The sequence below is a fragment of the Acomys russatus genome, chromosome 13, assembly GCF_903995435.1.
Source record: "Acomys russatus chromosome 13, mAcoRus1.1, whole genome shotgun sequence".
Classification (NCBI taxonomy): Eukaryota; Metazoa; Chordata; class Mammalia; order Rodentia; family Muridae; genus Acomys; species Acomys russatus.
The window spans coordinates 30,431,034-30,445,507 of record NC_067149.1 but is presented as its reverse complement, the minus strand read 5'-3'; the positions used below and the strand labels follow the sequence as shown (position 1 = coordinate 30,445,507).

The 14,474-nt window shown below is 36.5% G+C and overlaps 1 protein-coding gene across 1 annotated transcript in view; it reads left to right on the top strand.

Annotated features, from left to right (window-relative positions):
• The window catches only part of Cntn3 (contactin 3), a 357,126-nt gene that overhangs the window by 283,807 nt on the left and 58,845 nt on the right, over positions 1-14,474 (top strand). Inside the window, exons 12-13 of the mRNA XM_051155002.1 lie at positions 652-779; positions 3,617-3,792. Coding sequence (XP_051010959.1) covers positions 652-779; positions 3,617-3,792 — 304 coding nt within the window. The remainder of the gene's footprint in view (positions 1-651; positions 780-3,616; positions 3,793-14,474) is intronic.

The window sequence follows — 14,474 nt, the reverse complement described above, 5'->3', positions numbered from 1 at the left end:
TCCAGTTCCAATGGATCTGACACCTCATAGACATACATGCAGACAGAATACCAGTGTATATAAAATTTAAAATATTAATTAATTTTTAAAAAAGATTGCAAATTTGAGCACAAGCCATAAGGCACACCATTTTCAGTAGCTCACAGATGACCATTTATGTATATTATATATCTGTGAATGTTTATATGTATATATGAGTATTGAAATTTCAATGACTGGATGCAACTACAATAGTTTATAAGAAGTATAAGCAGAAAAAGAAAAACATTAAGCAGGCTCTTGCTTTTCATATACTATCTTAAATTTAAGGCAAATCATATAATGTCTGAGTTGTAATTTCTCTACATTTATAAGGATAACCTATGAGTAACCTATTATATAAGTATTAAGTACTTATTTAAGAAAAGATTAAATGTGAGATAATAATGTATTAAACCAAAGATGAATATAAACGTCAAGTAAAGTTCAAATTGAAAGAGAAATATCTTTTCTTGCTTAACTCATGTGTGTGTGTATGTGTGTGTGTGTGTGTGTACACTGGTGGTCTATATCATGAATGATTACTTTAAACAGTGCATTCTGAAAGAAACGTTCCACTTATATGCAAAGAGTGACTTGCACATTTGTCGTTCTGATTTCTGTTTACTCTAGGATTTCTTTTTTAAATGATGGAGGACTCAAAATTATGAATGTGACTAAGGCTGATGCTGGAACCTACACCTGCACAGCAGAAAACCAGTTTGGGAAAGCAAATGGCACAACACATTTGGTTGTGACAGGTGCGTGCTTTTCTTAGAGATTGCCTTAGTCCAAGGTAAACCATATTTCGTTAAAGGAAGATATAAAGTCCTACGCAAGTACTGGCAGTTCTAGGGAAACTCAGTGGACTTAAAGAGTGTGCATGAAGTTGAGGGGGACACTAGGTGGTGAGATATAGGAGGAGATTGAGGAGAGGGGGTGTGGTTGTGTTTGATCACAATACATTTTATTAATATTGGAATTATCTAACAATATTTAGCATAAAATGAAGACATTGAATATATGTTCTCACACTGAATAGGGCACTGTGAAGTCAGAATCCACATTTGTTTGAATCCTAGAGTATGATTCCTACGTATTTATTTGTCCCAGCTCAGGACACATGACTAGACATGGCTGGTATTTTGGGACATAAGAAATAAAAATATATTATGATTATCTTCACTTTGTGCTATTATGTTAGTGATTTGAATGCTCCTGATTCATTATAATTGTTCTTTTCTAGAGAAGTCCAAGTTAATTTTATAACCTTTAATATTAATGAAATTTGCTTAAAATTTGAGGATATAGTTTGTTTATTTACTATTTCAAGAACAAAAAAATTGATCATTTCATGAGATAGGTGTTTGGGTTATGTCAATGAAAACATTGGCAAAAATACTGCCCTGTGAACCTAACATCTTACCACAAGAAGGAGTATAGAGTAAGAAAAAAATAAGAACACGGAGCTTTTTTTTTTTTTTTTTTTTTTAAGCATGCAAACCATTGAAAAAGAAAAGATGAGTGAGGGAGTAGGGAAAGTTGGAAGCAAAACATGATACCCTCAGTTGGCCTGGATGAGAGATGGGGCACAGATTTCAGGGAAATGAAAGTGTTAATGGATTGATTAGGGACAGTTATGTACACATATTGGAGAGTTGTTGAAACTTCAGGTTTCAGTCTGATTTGAACAGAAAAGCCAATATAATGTTCTCAGCAGAGAAATGGCAGCGCAGATACGTGTTTTTTCAAACAATTGCTCTGTTGTGAAGATACTTAAAGGATGGAGAAGAGAGGCCAGAGGAGATCAGAAGACATTATCATGAAGACAGCAGGAGGTGACAGTAATCAGTACTACCCAAAGGGGTGCTTCTTCGGAGTCAAGGTGCTGATATGAGCTGCTTCAGACATTAGGCATAGACTCCTCAGGAAGAACAATCAAGTTGGATGGGAGGTTCATGAAGGGAAAGCGTCCACAATGGCTTCAAAGTGAAGACTAAAGGCAAAGCTCACAGACTTAGTACTACTTGATATCCCTGAGGCTCTTTGTTTGACCTGCAAGAACTGTAAGAAGAGAAGGAAAAGGGGGTGTGAAGGAAGGGAAACAGAGGAGGAGAAAGAAAGGAAGAACCTGTAGGCTGTTTGGTTAAACAGCAGAATGAATGGCCATCAGAACAATTGCATTGGCATGACCTGGATTTGGACAGAGGCTGTGATGTCAGTCTGGGCATATTGAACACCAGGTGCTTACTAGGCTTCCTCAGTGGAGCAAATTAATATTGACAAAACCCCAGTGGACTACAAGGGCACAGGTTGGCATACTTGTGCCACCACGTTGCCATGAGACAGATCCACTGCCTTCATTCAGGAATAAAAGCTTCCAGTGTCTCCACCACCATGGGAAGAGAAAGAAGACCAGCACATTAACCACAAGTTCTCCTAGATTTTAGTCTGTGCCCTGTTTGGAACTGAATTCTTCTATATTCTCTGGATGAAGTCATGGTGAAGCAACAGAGTTAAGAAGCTGAGCAGGTCATGGAGTATGCAAGTTTAGACTTGGGGTAGAGAGATTAATGTGGAGATACCTACTCAGCAGGGGTTTATGTTAGACTGACACTTGAAGCTAAGAGATGAATTCCACTGATTTGTACATTTGCTGTGTTAACAATATATATATATATATTTTTTATGGCAAAGGTTAGCATGTTTTGCATTAAGAAGTTTAGGACCAAAAAGGCCTCATAGAGGGAGGTGGGGGGAAAGCTGACTGACTGGCAAAGGTTGAAGAGGCTAGGGGGAAGGATAAGAAAGAGATCAAGTGAGACAAAGGGAGGAGAGATGAGAGGTCAAGGCATCAAAGGCCAAAATTTTACCACTGGATATGACAGTATAGTGTTTTCTGGGTACCCTGATAAAAGTGGGTCTGATGAGGGACCAAAGCCTAACTAGACTGATTTAAAGAGGTAATATCATAAGATATTTTACACTTCATATACAAACAGTTCATTGAGGAGGTTTATTGTCCGAAGGTGAAAAGCATCATGAAAGAGTGAGAGGCAGGATCAAGAGGAGTTAAATTCATTGTCAATAGAAGGCATCTGATGGTGATTACAGAACCTGTGTAGGTGGACATCCATATTGAAGAAAATCAGCCAGTCTCTTGGCGTAGTGCTTCTCCCATGGCATGTCTCCCAAATCTGTAAACAAGGCAGGATTGAGCTCATTTGCATTTGGGTGTGAATACATTTGCCTTTCATTGAAAAGGTTGGTGAGAACATAAGACTTTCTGTCATAGTTCACAGAACTATAAAACTAAGGTAAATTGATTTTGTTATTGGGGTATGTAGTTTGCAAGTTTCAGCTCTGGATATGTATCTTCTAAAAACTCATATATCTTAGCTCTCCCAAGAAAAATTTGTGAGGACAGTAAAATTTCTTTTAATTTTACCTCAAGATACCACTTTAATCTTGGAGACTTTTTATCACATAGGTGTACATGTATATACAAACATAAACATTCTCAGATGAACAATCTGCCTATAGAAATTGCTTTTATCACCACTAAAATTTGCTTATTGATAATTTGTCTCCCCAATAGAGCCAACGAAAATAATTTTGGCACCTTCTAACATGGATGTTGCTGTCGGTGAGAGCGTCATTTTACCATGCCAGGTGCAACATGACCCACTGTTAGACATTATGTTTGCCTGGTATTTCAATGGAGCCCTTACAGACTTTAAGAAAGATGGATCCCACTTTGAGAAAGTTGGTGGGGTAAGTTAGGTTACTTTTCTCATATTCTTTATATTATATGCACCTGTGAAATTTTGCCTCTCAAAAATATGTGACACACAGACAACACATAGAAATATTTATCAAGTTGGTAGGTTTGGTTTCAGGATTCTAGTCTGGTTTGATTTCCTTTTTGTTAGCCATGAGGAATTAATAGTATTTCCTGCAACCTAGAACTACAATTAATATTGATTAATGCTCCACTTATATTAAATACTTTTGCAACACTTTATGATTGGCATCCCATATAAATGTTTTTATTTCAAATAACCAATTTGTGAAGCAATGGAAGGTAACTTTGTCTTGCTAAGCAATTCATCTAGAAGCCATGGTAGGTATTTAATCATATGAATCCTTTGCTGTTTCATTGGACATTATCTGTGAGACTCTTCCTTTAACAGGTGTACAGAGTCAGGATTTGAAAAATGCAATGATTCTCTCTGACTCACTGAGAGAATTGGTAGTGGAGCTGATCTTTTTGTCTCCACAATGCTAATGCTCTCAGATGTCCTCTTCCTTTCTGTATCATTTGTGACAAGTCTAGGATAGAAAAAAAGAGTATGGATTTCAAGGAAAAGTAAATAGTGAAAGAATGGCTAAGAAATGTACTTATACTGAACCAGCAAGGCTGACCAAAGGCTTCATAGCTGGGTGACTATCTCTGAGTCTGGTCAAGTAAGGCCAGCTTGGTTGATGATTTGTCCCACTGATCTCAGAGAAGGTAATTTTATTTGGGAAGATGTCAAACCTTGGGTTTATAGACTTGCCATGTAGGCATCAAGAAAGCAGGCAAATATACACTGTTCAATGCAATATATTTGTTTGACAGTGGCTTCTTGTTAAATATATGCACAGGCACACATACCTATATCATACTTCAGGGTTATATGCTACTTCAAATGATTGAATATGTGTCTAAACTCTGTCCTCCTAAAAGGTATGTTCAAATCCTAGAGGTCAGTACTTTAGGAGATAATTTATTTGGAAATACGACAATTTCAGAAATATAAATTAAATTAAGATGAGATCACCCTGGAGTGAAATGGGACTTAATTTATTATTACGTATTTATTATTATGTTTTAAATTGCTACAAGCCCTCAGCATTCTTGTTATCATTACTTCGAGTGCATACTTGAAAATTACCTCTCCTATATTCCATAACAACAGGGAAAACTTGGGCTAACATTCTCGCATTAGCTCTCTCTGCCATTCTGAATTCTTTGTGATACTGCCCAAGGTTGTGAAGAATCTTGAGAAGAATTAATCCAGTTGCTTTCATAATTACCCATTATCCAGTTTGGAAAATAATCCTCTGAGCAAGTTCTCCTCGTTTAAATTCTGAGATAAAGAATTCAATTTGAAGCATTAGTTACTTTGCCATGACATAAAATTATGTTTGTGATTTATCATCTGGATCATAATCTGCTGCAATATTTTATTCAATACAAGACCCTCTGTGTTAGTTAACGCTAAATAAATATGCATTGAAATACTCCAAATTCAAAGCAGCTTTATGGTAATGTGCAGAGATGCTTAAAGGCTCAACTGGATAGCTGTTACTTGTGTAAGACAAACTCAGCATTAAGAATATTGGAGTTGATGATGTAATTTAACTCTCCTGATTGATATGGCATGAATGGGTTGTAGAGAAGACATAAAGTCATCTCTGGGAAGAGTCAAGTGTCTGAAACATGAAATTTCATAAATTAATGCCATCTTTGCCACTTTTGTTCCTTCCATAACACGGAAGTTCATGGCCTATGATTTTTTTTATTGACTTGTACCATTAGTAACTTAATATTCTCACATCAGTATGAAACAGTAAGCTGTACAAAATGACATTGTCCTTAAGCAAAAGCAATTAAGTAAATTGGTTTTCTGTTGCATGGGAAGGGAATTACATAGCAGCCCCTGTCCTATGATTTTGTATTCATTGCAGCATACACATTAATACCTAGAGTCTCTCTCTCTCTCTCTCTCTCTCTCTCTCTCTCTCTCTCTCTCTCTCTCTCTCTCTCTCCCTCTTCTGCTATATTAATAGATACATTCTTTGTTTTCCAAAACACCAAAATGTGAACAAAAAAGCAGATGAGCAGGTTTACATTCTAAGAGTCACGTTGCCGATGGAAGGGGATAGAAGGGGATAGTTTAAGTAACAGAAAAATTGACTCACATCTTTGAAGCAACTGATTCATTCAGCTCAATGCTTTTCGGACTACACTAGATAGCTGATACCCAATATTTGTTATAAAAGCAAGCAAGCAAGCAAACAAACAAAAAAAAACCACTCAGGTAAAGTTTTATTTGTGCACATCATCAGATGTATGTGTAAGTATGCAGATAAGAACGTGCGTGTCCACACAATGCCACTTATGTCACACGTATGGAGAGTTAGAAGAGACACACACAGTCTAGCAATGTGTATGTGGAGTAACATTCTATCTATCTCATACTTAGCACATGAGATTTCATCCCATGCATGAACTCAGAAAAAAAGCTATTTGACTTTTTTATCCCGGTGATACCCCATGTCTATCTTACCTTACTTTCAAGTATAGATCATCTTCCACTTGTAAAGCTAAGAGAAACAAAATAATATGATGGGGGGTGTTTGGAATGTGCATAGCTATTTACAGCACATTTTGGTGACATTCAAGGATATTTTTGGTTTGCTTAAAAAGTGAAATTTTGGACTGAAGACATATTATATGATCGGGGCACTCTACAAATAGAACCTTTTAAAATAGACATAACAGGCATTCACTATACACTCAGTGTAAGATGCTTCAATATGTAATGTATATTTTGATAAACCTAAAGCAAGGTGCTTTAGAAATGAAAGATGTCTAGAAACCAAATAGAACAGTTTCACAAACGTCTTACGGAATTGGGTCTGTGATGAATTAGAATGTGTGTGAATAAAAGTCACTGTAAGGAGAAAGGAGAAAGAAGGAGAGCAGTGACAACCAATCCACCATTCATTTAACTGGCTTGCTTCAGTGTGATTTATTTTACTCCCCACAGCCTGCAATCTCACCAGTCTGCAGAAGCAACACGTGAGCTTAAGGCTTGCTCTCAGTAGCAGACAAACTGTGATCCAGCATGATTTTTTTCTATGTGATAATATAACATGGTCACTTGGTCTTACTTAACTTCATTAAAATATTTGAGTGTGAAAACAAGGTCTTGAAGGTCTTGAACAGTGGTTATTTTCAGTGTAAAACTACATAAAAGGTACATGGATCTTCAATACTAAACTAAGGTAAAACCTTAATTCCATGATTATTCGATATAATATTTTTTTTGTTTAAAACATATCATCTTTAAACTGTCATAAGCTTTGCTTACACGATTGTAATCTGAGGATGTTAACAATAAGAACAAGCAATTCTGTGGGCTTGTGCTAACTAGGCTGGTGGGAGACAATGCAGGGAGTAATAGTAATAAGCTGCACACTTCGGCAAAAACATCAGTTGAGAACAAATAAGAGTCGTTTACTTGTGGAAAGAGATAGTATATAATGTAGTAATATTTACTGATAATAATGGTACAGTTTTATACCAGGCAATGTAGTAACTTTAATAATGACTTATGTTTTTTAGAAAATAAAGAGTTCATAAATGTACTTTATTCATGATTTTTTTTATTAAGAGCTTCATGTATGCATGCATGTATTTTGATCAAATCCAACTCCATCCCTTCTAATCCACTTCATCCCCTGCACCACGACATTATAAAATTCCAATTTTTCATATTCTTTTTTAAGACATTGACTCAACTTTGTGTTGCCAGTATGCTCGGCTACATGGCTGACCCATATTTTTTTTTAATGACTTTTATCGGGTCTTAGAAAAATTATGTGGCATCTTGGGAAAAAGACTCATGTCAGCAGACCTCAGCTAATGGCCTAGATGGAAAAGACCTCTACAAGCAACATTACCTTTTGCTTAGAGCTGTGCTAGAGAGGGAAGAACACCATTCAGACACTGAGGAACACCACCATGCTGAAGGTCAGGACATTGGCTTCATTGATGGTGTCAGGTGATTTTCTGTCTAGGAAAGCCTCAGTGGAGTTATATAGGACCAGAGAACACAGGTGTCCCAGAACACAGTGGATGTAGTGACTGAGCTCTTCTTGCACACAAAGATGATGCAGCCATTTTCTGTGTGTGCAACAAAAGGAGCAGTTGTTTTCAACAATAGTCCACCGAGAATAAGTCAGATCAGCACACAAGTGGGCAGGATGAACTTAGGTGCACCTGTCATCAGTATTACCCTCACCTTTCCTCATGGGCCAGTGATGTGGAGAGCCACAGTCTGAACAGAACCCCATATGTGGTCTGCTATGGAATACATACGACTACACATGAAATCCAACCTAGAGCAAGGGGTGGGGAGAACAAAACATGAGGGGAAGGAGCAGTATGTGGCTGACAGTTTGGTTATTTGTCGTTAAATTGAAGTCTCAAAATTTAAAAACAAGAAAATATTCACTTTGAAAATGTGCTTCTGCATGGTGAAGTTATAAGAAGAAGAAACCATAGGGCCCAAAATAATATACCACTAAAATATACAATGGCAAATTTAAGCGAAGAAGTAATGAAAAAATAATATCAATGTGCAGAACCTCTGAATCATTCCTATTCTTTCAACTGCCAAAGATCAATTTGTCAAAAATTATAAAAATACAATTTGATCATGTGATTAATTGCAGTAATATGATCATAAAAATGACCCTCCAAATAGACAGTCTTTTTTTCATTGTAGTTTTTCAAATCGCTGTAAAGTTTAGGTCAGAAAAAATAATAACTGCTATGTGGAAATGATATGAAACTAATGTAGCCTCAAAAGCACTAAGTGATGTCTGAAAAGTATTAATGCAATGAAGAAGAAAAAGACAGTAGAATTAGCCACGAATAAGAGAGTACAAGAGAGAAAAGAGAGATGAATAAAAAGAGAACACGAAGTTCAAGTCATCTCTGTAATAATCCAATTAAATATATACTTTCTAAGACAGTAAAAATTATCTAAATTGACATTAAATTAAACTACTCCCTCTGGCTAAGGTAAATTCATTGGCTTTTAAACATTTTAAATAAATGGATAAATAATCTACATTATTTATTCATGTAAAGTACACAGAAAAAATAAATTTAAATACCCACGATTAGTTTTATTTTTTTATTTTTTAAATTTTATTAATTTATTCAGATTGCAACTCAGTTGTTATCCCATCACTTGTAACCTCCCATTCCTCCCTCCCTCCCACTTTCACCCTATTTTCCTCCCCTAGATCAAAGACCAAGGGGTACCTCCTCCCCCACTATATGGTCATAAGCTATCAAGTCTTATCTTGATAGCCAGCTTATTCTTTCTTTGAGTGCCATTCAGCCTCCCCTCCAAGGGGAGGTGGTCAAATATGGGGGACCAGAGTTCATGTCAGAGTCTGTCCCCACTCTCCACATAACTGTGGAGAATGTCTTGTCCATTGGGTAGATCAGAGTAGGGGTTCCATGTTTACTACTTGTATTGTCCTTGGTTAGTGCAATAGTTTGAGAAGAACCTCCTGGGCCCCGATCCCACCCATCACAATGTTCTTCTTGTAGGTTTCTAGGACCCTCTGGTCCTTCTATTTCCCCATCACCTATATTTCTCTTACCTAGAGTCTCAGTAGGATGTCCTCACATGTATCCCCATCTTCTGGTAAGGGAAGAATTTCATGGGACATGCCTTTTGGGCTAGTGCCCAATTGTAAGTGAGTAAATGCATGTCTATTGTATAGAATTGTATTGTCTATTGTATAGAATTATTTTCAGTCTGACAATGAAGATGAGTATCAAAAGTTGAAAATCAAAAAATATCAAACAGTTTCATGTACATGTCTCCTGGGTTGGAACTGTATTTTGTTTTTTGAATATGAAGAATCAAAATTTATATAAATCAAATTTTTGTATATATCCATCTGCTTTGGATACCCACTGGATTGAGACAAAAATCTTTCAAACACACACAAAAAACTCATTCATTCTCTTCTCTTCCCGTCCTTTCCCTTCCCTTCCATTCCCTTCTCTTCTCTTCTCTTCTGCTCTTCTCTTCTGCTCTTCTCCTCTCCTCTTTCTCTGTCTCTCTCTCTCTGTGTCTCTCTCTGTGTGTGTCTCTCTGTCTCTCTCTGTCTCTCTCTGTCTCTCTCTCTCTCTCTCTCTCTCTCTCTCTCTCTCTCTCTTCTCTCTCTCTCTCTCTCTCTTCTCCTCTCTCCTCTCTCCGCCTCTCTCACTCTCTCTCTCCTCTCTCTCTCTCCTCTCTCGCCTTTCTCTCCTTCCCGTCCCTCTCTCTCTGTCTCTTCCTCTCTCTCTCTCTCTCTCTCTCTCTCTCCTCCTCCTCTCTCCTCTCTCTCTCTCTCTCTCTCTCTCTCTCTCTCTCTCTCTCTCTCTCTCTCTCTCTCTCTCTCTCTCATCTGCCAGTACCTGTAGGTCAATCCTATCTGGTAATATTGGCTCCATCTCCTCTTCCTTGCAATGACCTAGCATTCTTGCTTTTCTTCCATTAAAATGTGAGACTTTTATAGATTTGCAACACACATTTATTTGTTCAAACTTCTCTTTATATACTTGTTGCTGATTCACAGGGAATACTTTCACCTGTCACATTAATTTTCTATCAGCTTTGTCTTTCATGCCACTCATAAAAAGAATTCTCACTTACATCTAATCAAGAGCATCTAAATTTGCCTTTTACTAAGATTTTTCATAACCTTTCTAGGGCTGACGCTGTGGAAGAACATGAGGAAGATTTTAGGATCAATATTTAGAGTTACAAATAAAAATTTTGGGGTGTTAGAAATCATATACTTTGCAGAGAGACTTTGGAAGAATTGCAGATACTTAAACTTGCAGAGGCATTTACTCTGAATTTCATCTTGTTTCCTCACAGTAAAATTACATCACTGTGCAATCTTAGGGCATGGCTTGGTATGGATACTTGTTATTGGCCTTAGGACATACTAAGAGTTTAACTATTGGATCTATCTCAGCTTCATTCAAATGTAGAACATAGTCACTGTAGAGGAGATGTTTCTGTTTATGTGTATGTATATTTTAATATGCCTACTAAAACCTAGATGTAGTGATATTCAAGTATTTTAAGTTCTGTACATTTTGAGACAATAATAATTCATTTGTTTACAGCTTTCTGGCCCTCCAATTTATGAAATTCAACACCAGGGAAATATGGCTTGCCAAACACAAAATTAAATGTCACCTTTGGTACAGAAGCTAGTGTTCCCTGCAAGAGTGAGATATAGTTTGCAGTATTGTTTGGGTTCATTTTCTTAAGCACAAAAGGATAAGAAAAAAATTATGACCACATCCTACAGTAGGAGACCAGTGTCTAAAATAAAGGCATTTCTCATAAATTCAATGAATAAATGAATTATACAAAATCAGGAGAAAATGATATGTATTATTTATTACTTTACATTTTATTCATCTGTCTTTGGAAAGTTTTATCAGCTTCATTGACTTATCAACTTCCGAGATCTCACACCACAATCAAACTGACACTTTTTTCAAAACTGTACGTATTACTCATGACTCTTTTCTATCTCTGAATATTTGTACATTCTAGACATTTCATTTAAATTAAATCATATAATATGTAGACTTTGTGACTTGTAGGTTTTAATTGATAAGCTTTACTTTAGAGAAAATTTAAGGAAAACTGTGGTGCAAAACTTAGGGGAAAATAGAATCGCTATATGTTCCATATCTTCACCAGCATCCCTCACTCAAATGGCACAGCTGTGTTAGCTGATGGGATGCCATTGGTACATTATTATCATAAGTTTGTAATCTACATTTAAGTGCACTCAGTGTTGTACACTCTCAGTTTGACAGATGTTTACTGATAGGATTTCATTTTCTGTCGCTATGATTAAATACCTTGACAAACTCTGACATGAACTCTGGTGCCCCACATTTGATCAGTTCTGCTGGGTGGGAAGGCCTGATAGCGCTCAGAGAAAGATTATAAAGGCTACCAAGATGAGACTGGAGAGGCTGTGACTATATGGTGGAGGAGGAGGTCCCCTTCTGTCACAGACCTAGGTGAGGGGAATAGGGTATGAAAGGGAGGGAGGGAGGAGACAAGCAAGAGGATAACAATTGAGATGTAATCTTAATAAATTAATAACAAAATTTTAAAAAATATCTTGACAAAAAGCAATGAAAGCGAGAAAGGCACATTTTAGCTCAGAATTCAAAGCTCATCACTGTAGGGAGGTCGCAACAAGAGGAACTCGACACAGCTGATCATATCACATCTGTAATTAGAACGGACAGCAATGCCTGTGAATGCTTGTACTCAGCTCAACACCCACTCACCCTTCACCCCCACCTAAGGACTAGTGCAACCCACAATGGATGGAATTTCCACTAATCCCTACGGGCATGCCCACAGGCCAACCAATTTAGTCAATCTTCACTGAGACTGTCTTTGTGATACTAGATTGCAACAAGTTAACAATTAAAACCTACCATTGAAAATATGTAGAGCATTTTCTTATCCTACATAGAATTTTTTTTCCTGCCCTAAGAAACCTCTTTTGTGTGAAATTGTGATTCTTTCCTCTCTAACTTTTGACAACCATGCATCTCTCTTCTTTTCAAGAGTGCCATGTGTTTGTTCTCAGGTTGTGTCTAATCTTTTTTAAATTAGGTTCTATCATTTAGTAGTATTGATCCTTTACAATCTACACTTAGGGCAATTTTATATTGTTTTGTGGCTTCATGACTCATACCTTCTTAACAGCAATATAATATGCCACTGTCCATGTGTTACTGATTAGTTATACACTCCTCCACCAGAGCTTATCTTGATTACTTCATTGTTTCATGTCTTATGAATAAAGTTGCTATAAACATCCATAGCCAGGTGTTTGTGTGGACATCAGTTTCCAATTTATCTGGGTAAATACCAAGAGTACATTGGCTGCATCTTATCATGAGACTGGACTTATGTTTCAGAAGCCATCTAAATGCCCTCCAAGTAGCTATATCAAAATTAGTGACCAGAAATTCCTACTTTCTCTCCACCTATACCAGTACTTACTAGTCTTGGTTTCCTGAATAGCCATGTGCAGCCTTTCATTTGTTTTAACTCAAAATCCCCTAAGGGATTGAGCTGGTTTGGTACATTTATCACTTGTGACTTGTAGATTTTCTTGAATGAGGTGTTTGTTCTTTGTTCACTTTTTGATTGGGTGGCTTCTTTTCCTTCTGTGCTGTTTGAAAGGCCGTTTTCTATGTGCTACATAAAAGCCCATCGTTAGTGCCGGCAGGTGATCACCCCAGACTGTGGTATGACTTTTCATTCTCTTGATATGCTTCAGAGAACGATTATTCACATTGGTCAAATCCATACTGTCAACCTTTTTGTTACATGAATTAGTGCTTCCGCTATTGTTCTCATAAAGCTTCTGCCATATCCTGGATCATCTAGAAATTATCCTTTGTGATACTCTTTAAGTTAGATATTTTTTCCCATTTAGTACTATGATCCATTTTGAATTAATATCCCTACAGAGCATTAAGGCTGTGTCTGAATTCATTTTTTCTGTGAATATCCAGTTGTACCCATATTGTGAAAAGGCTACCTTTGGTCCATTGTAGTTCATTTGCTCCTTTGTCAAATACTGGTTGGCTGTATCTTAAGGCTATTTCTGGACTCTCTATTCTGTTCCATTGATCTTTTTCTCTGTTCTTTCACCACTTACCATACTCTCTTGGTTTCTGTAGTTTTAGAATAAACCTTGAGGTTGGATGATGTCCGTGATCCAGTTTTTGTTCTTAAGAACAATGTTGGCTTTTGAGGCCTTTTGCTCCCATATGTAAACTTTAAGAACAGGTTGCTGGTGTCCACAAAATAATATCCTAGTTGTGTGACTGACAATATGAACAGTGTGGAGATCAAGGTGGAGAAATTTTAAATTATTGAGCTTCACGGTGCTTCAATGTAAGCTATCTCTCCATTTTTTATGGTCTTTGATCTCTTTTATCAGATATTGCAGTAATTGTTCATAACATTTGTGGGTATTTTGCAGACAGAAATAGTGAAATTCATTATTTCACATATTATTTGTACATTGTTGGTACATAAGAAAAAAATCTCCTGTACTGCATCATTTAGTAGTTCTGGGATATTTTTATGGATTTATCAGATTATAAATATATAATATATAGATGACATACATGTATATAGATAAATTGATAGATATTAGATAGATAGATGATAGATATAGAAGGCTGTCTCATCTGTGACATGAAGTTCTATTTCATTCTTTCCATTTGATGTATCTTTTATCTTTTTTGTCTTATTTTAGCTTGATTTCTAATAGTATATTGAAGCAATATCACTGAAACATAGACACATTGTTGAAATGGGTTACTAATATCTGTTTAAGATTTTTGTCATCTATATTTATTAGGTATGGCTGCACAGTTTCTTTACAATGTCTTGGTATGGCTTGTGGAATTCTAACATCATAATTAGGAAGTATTTTCTCTGCTTCTATCTTGTAAAAAAATTGTGGAGAAGTGGTGTGATTTCTTGCTATTAAAGGTTATACAGAATTAACCTTTGAACCCATTTCATTCTGTTCTTTCTGTT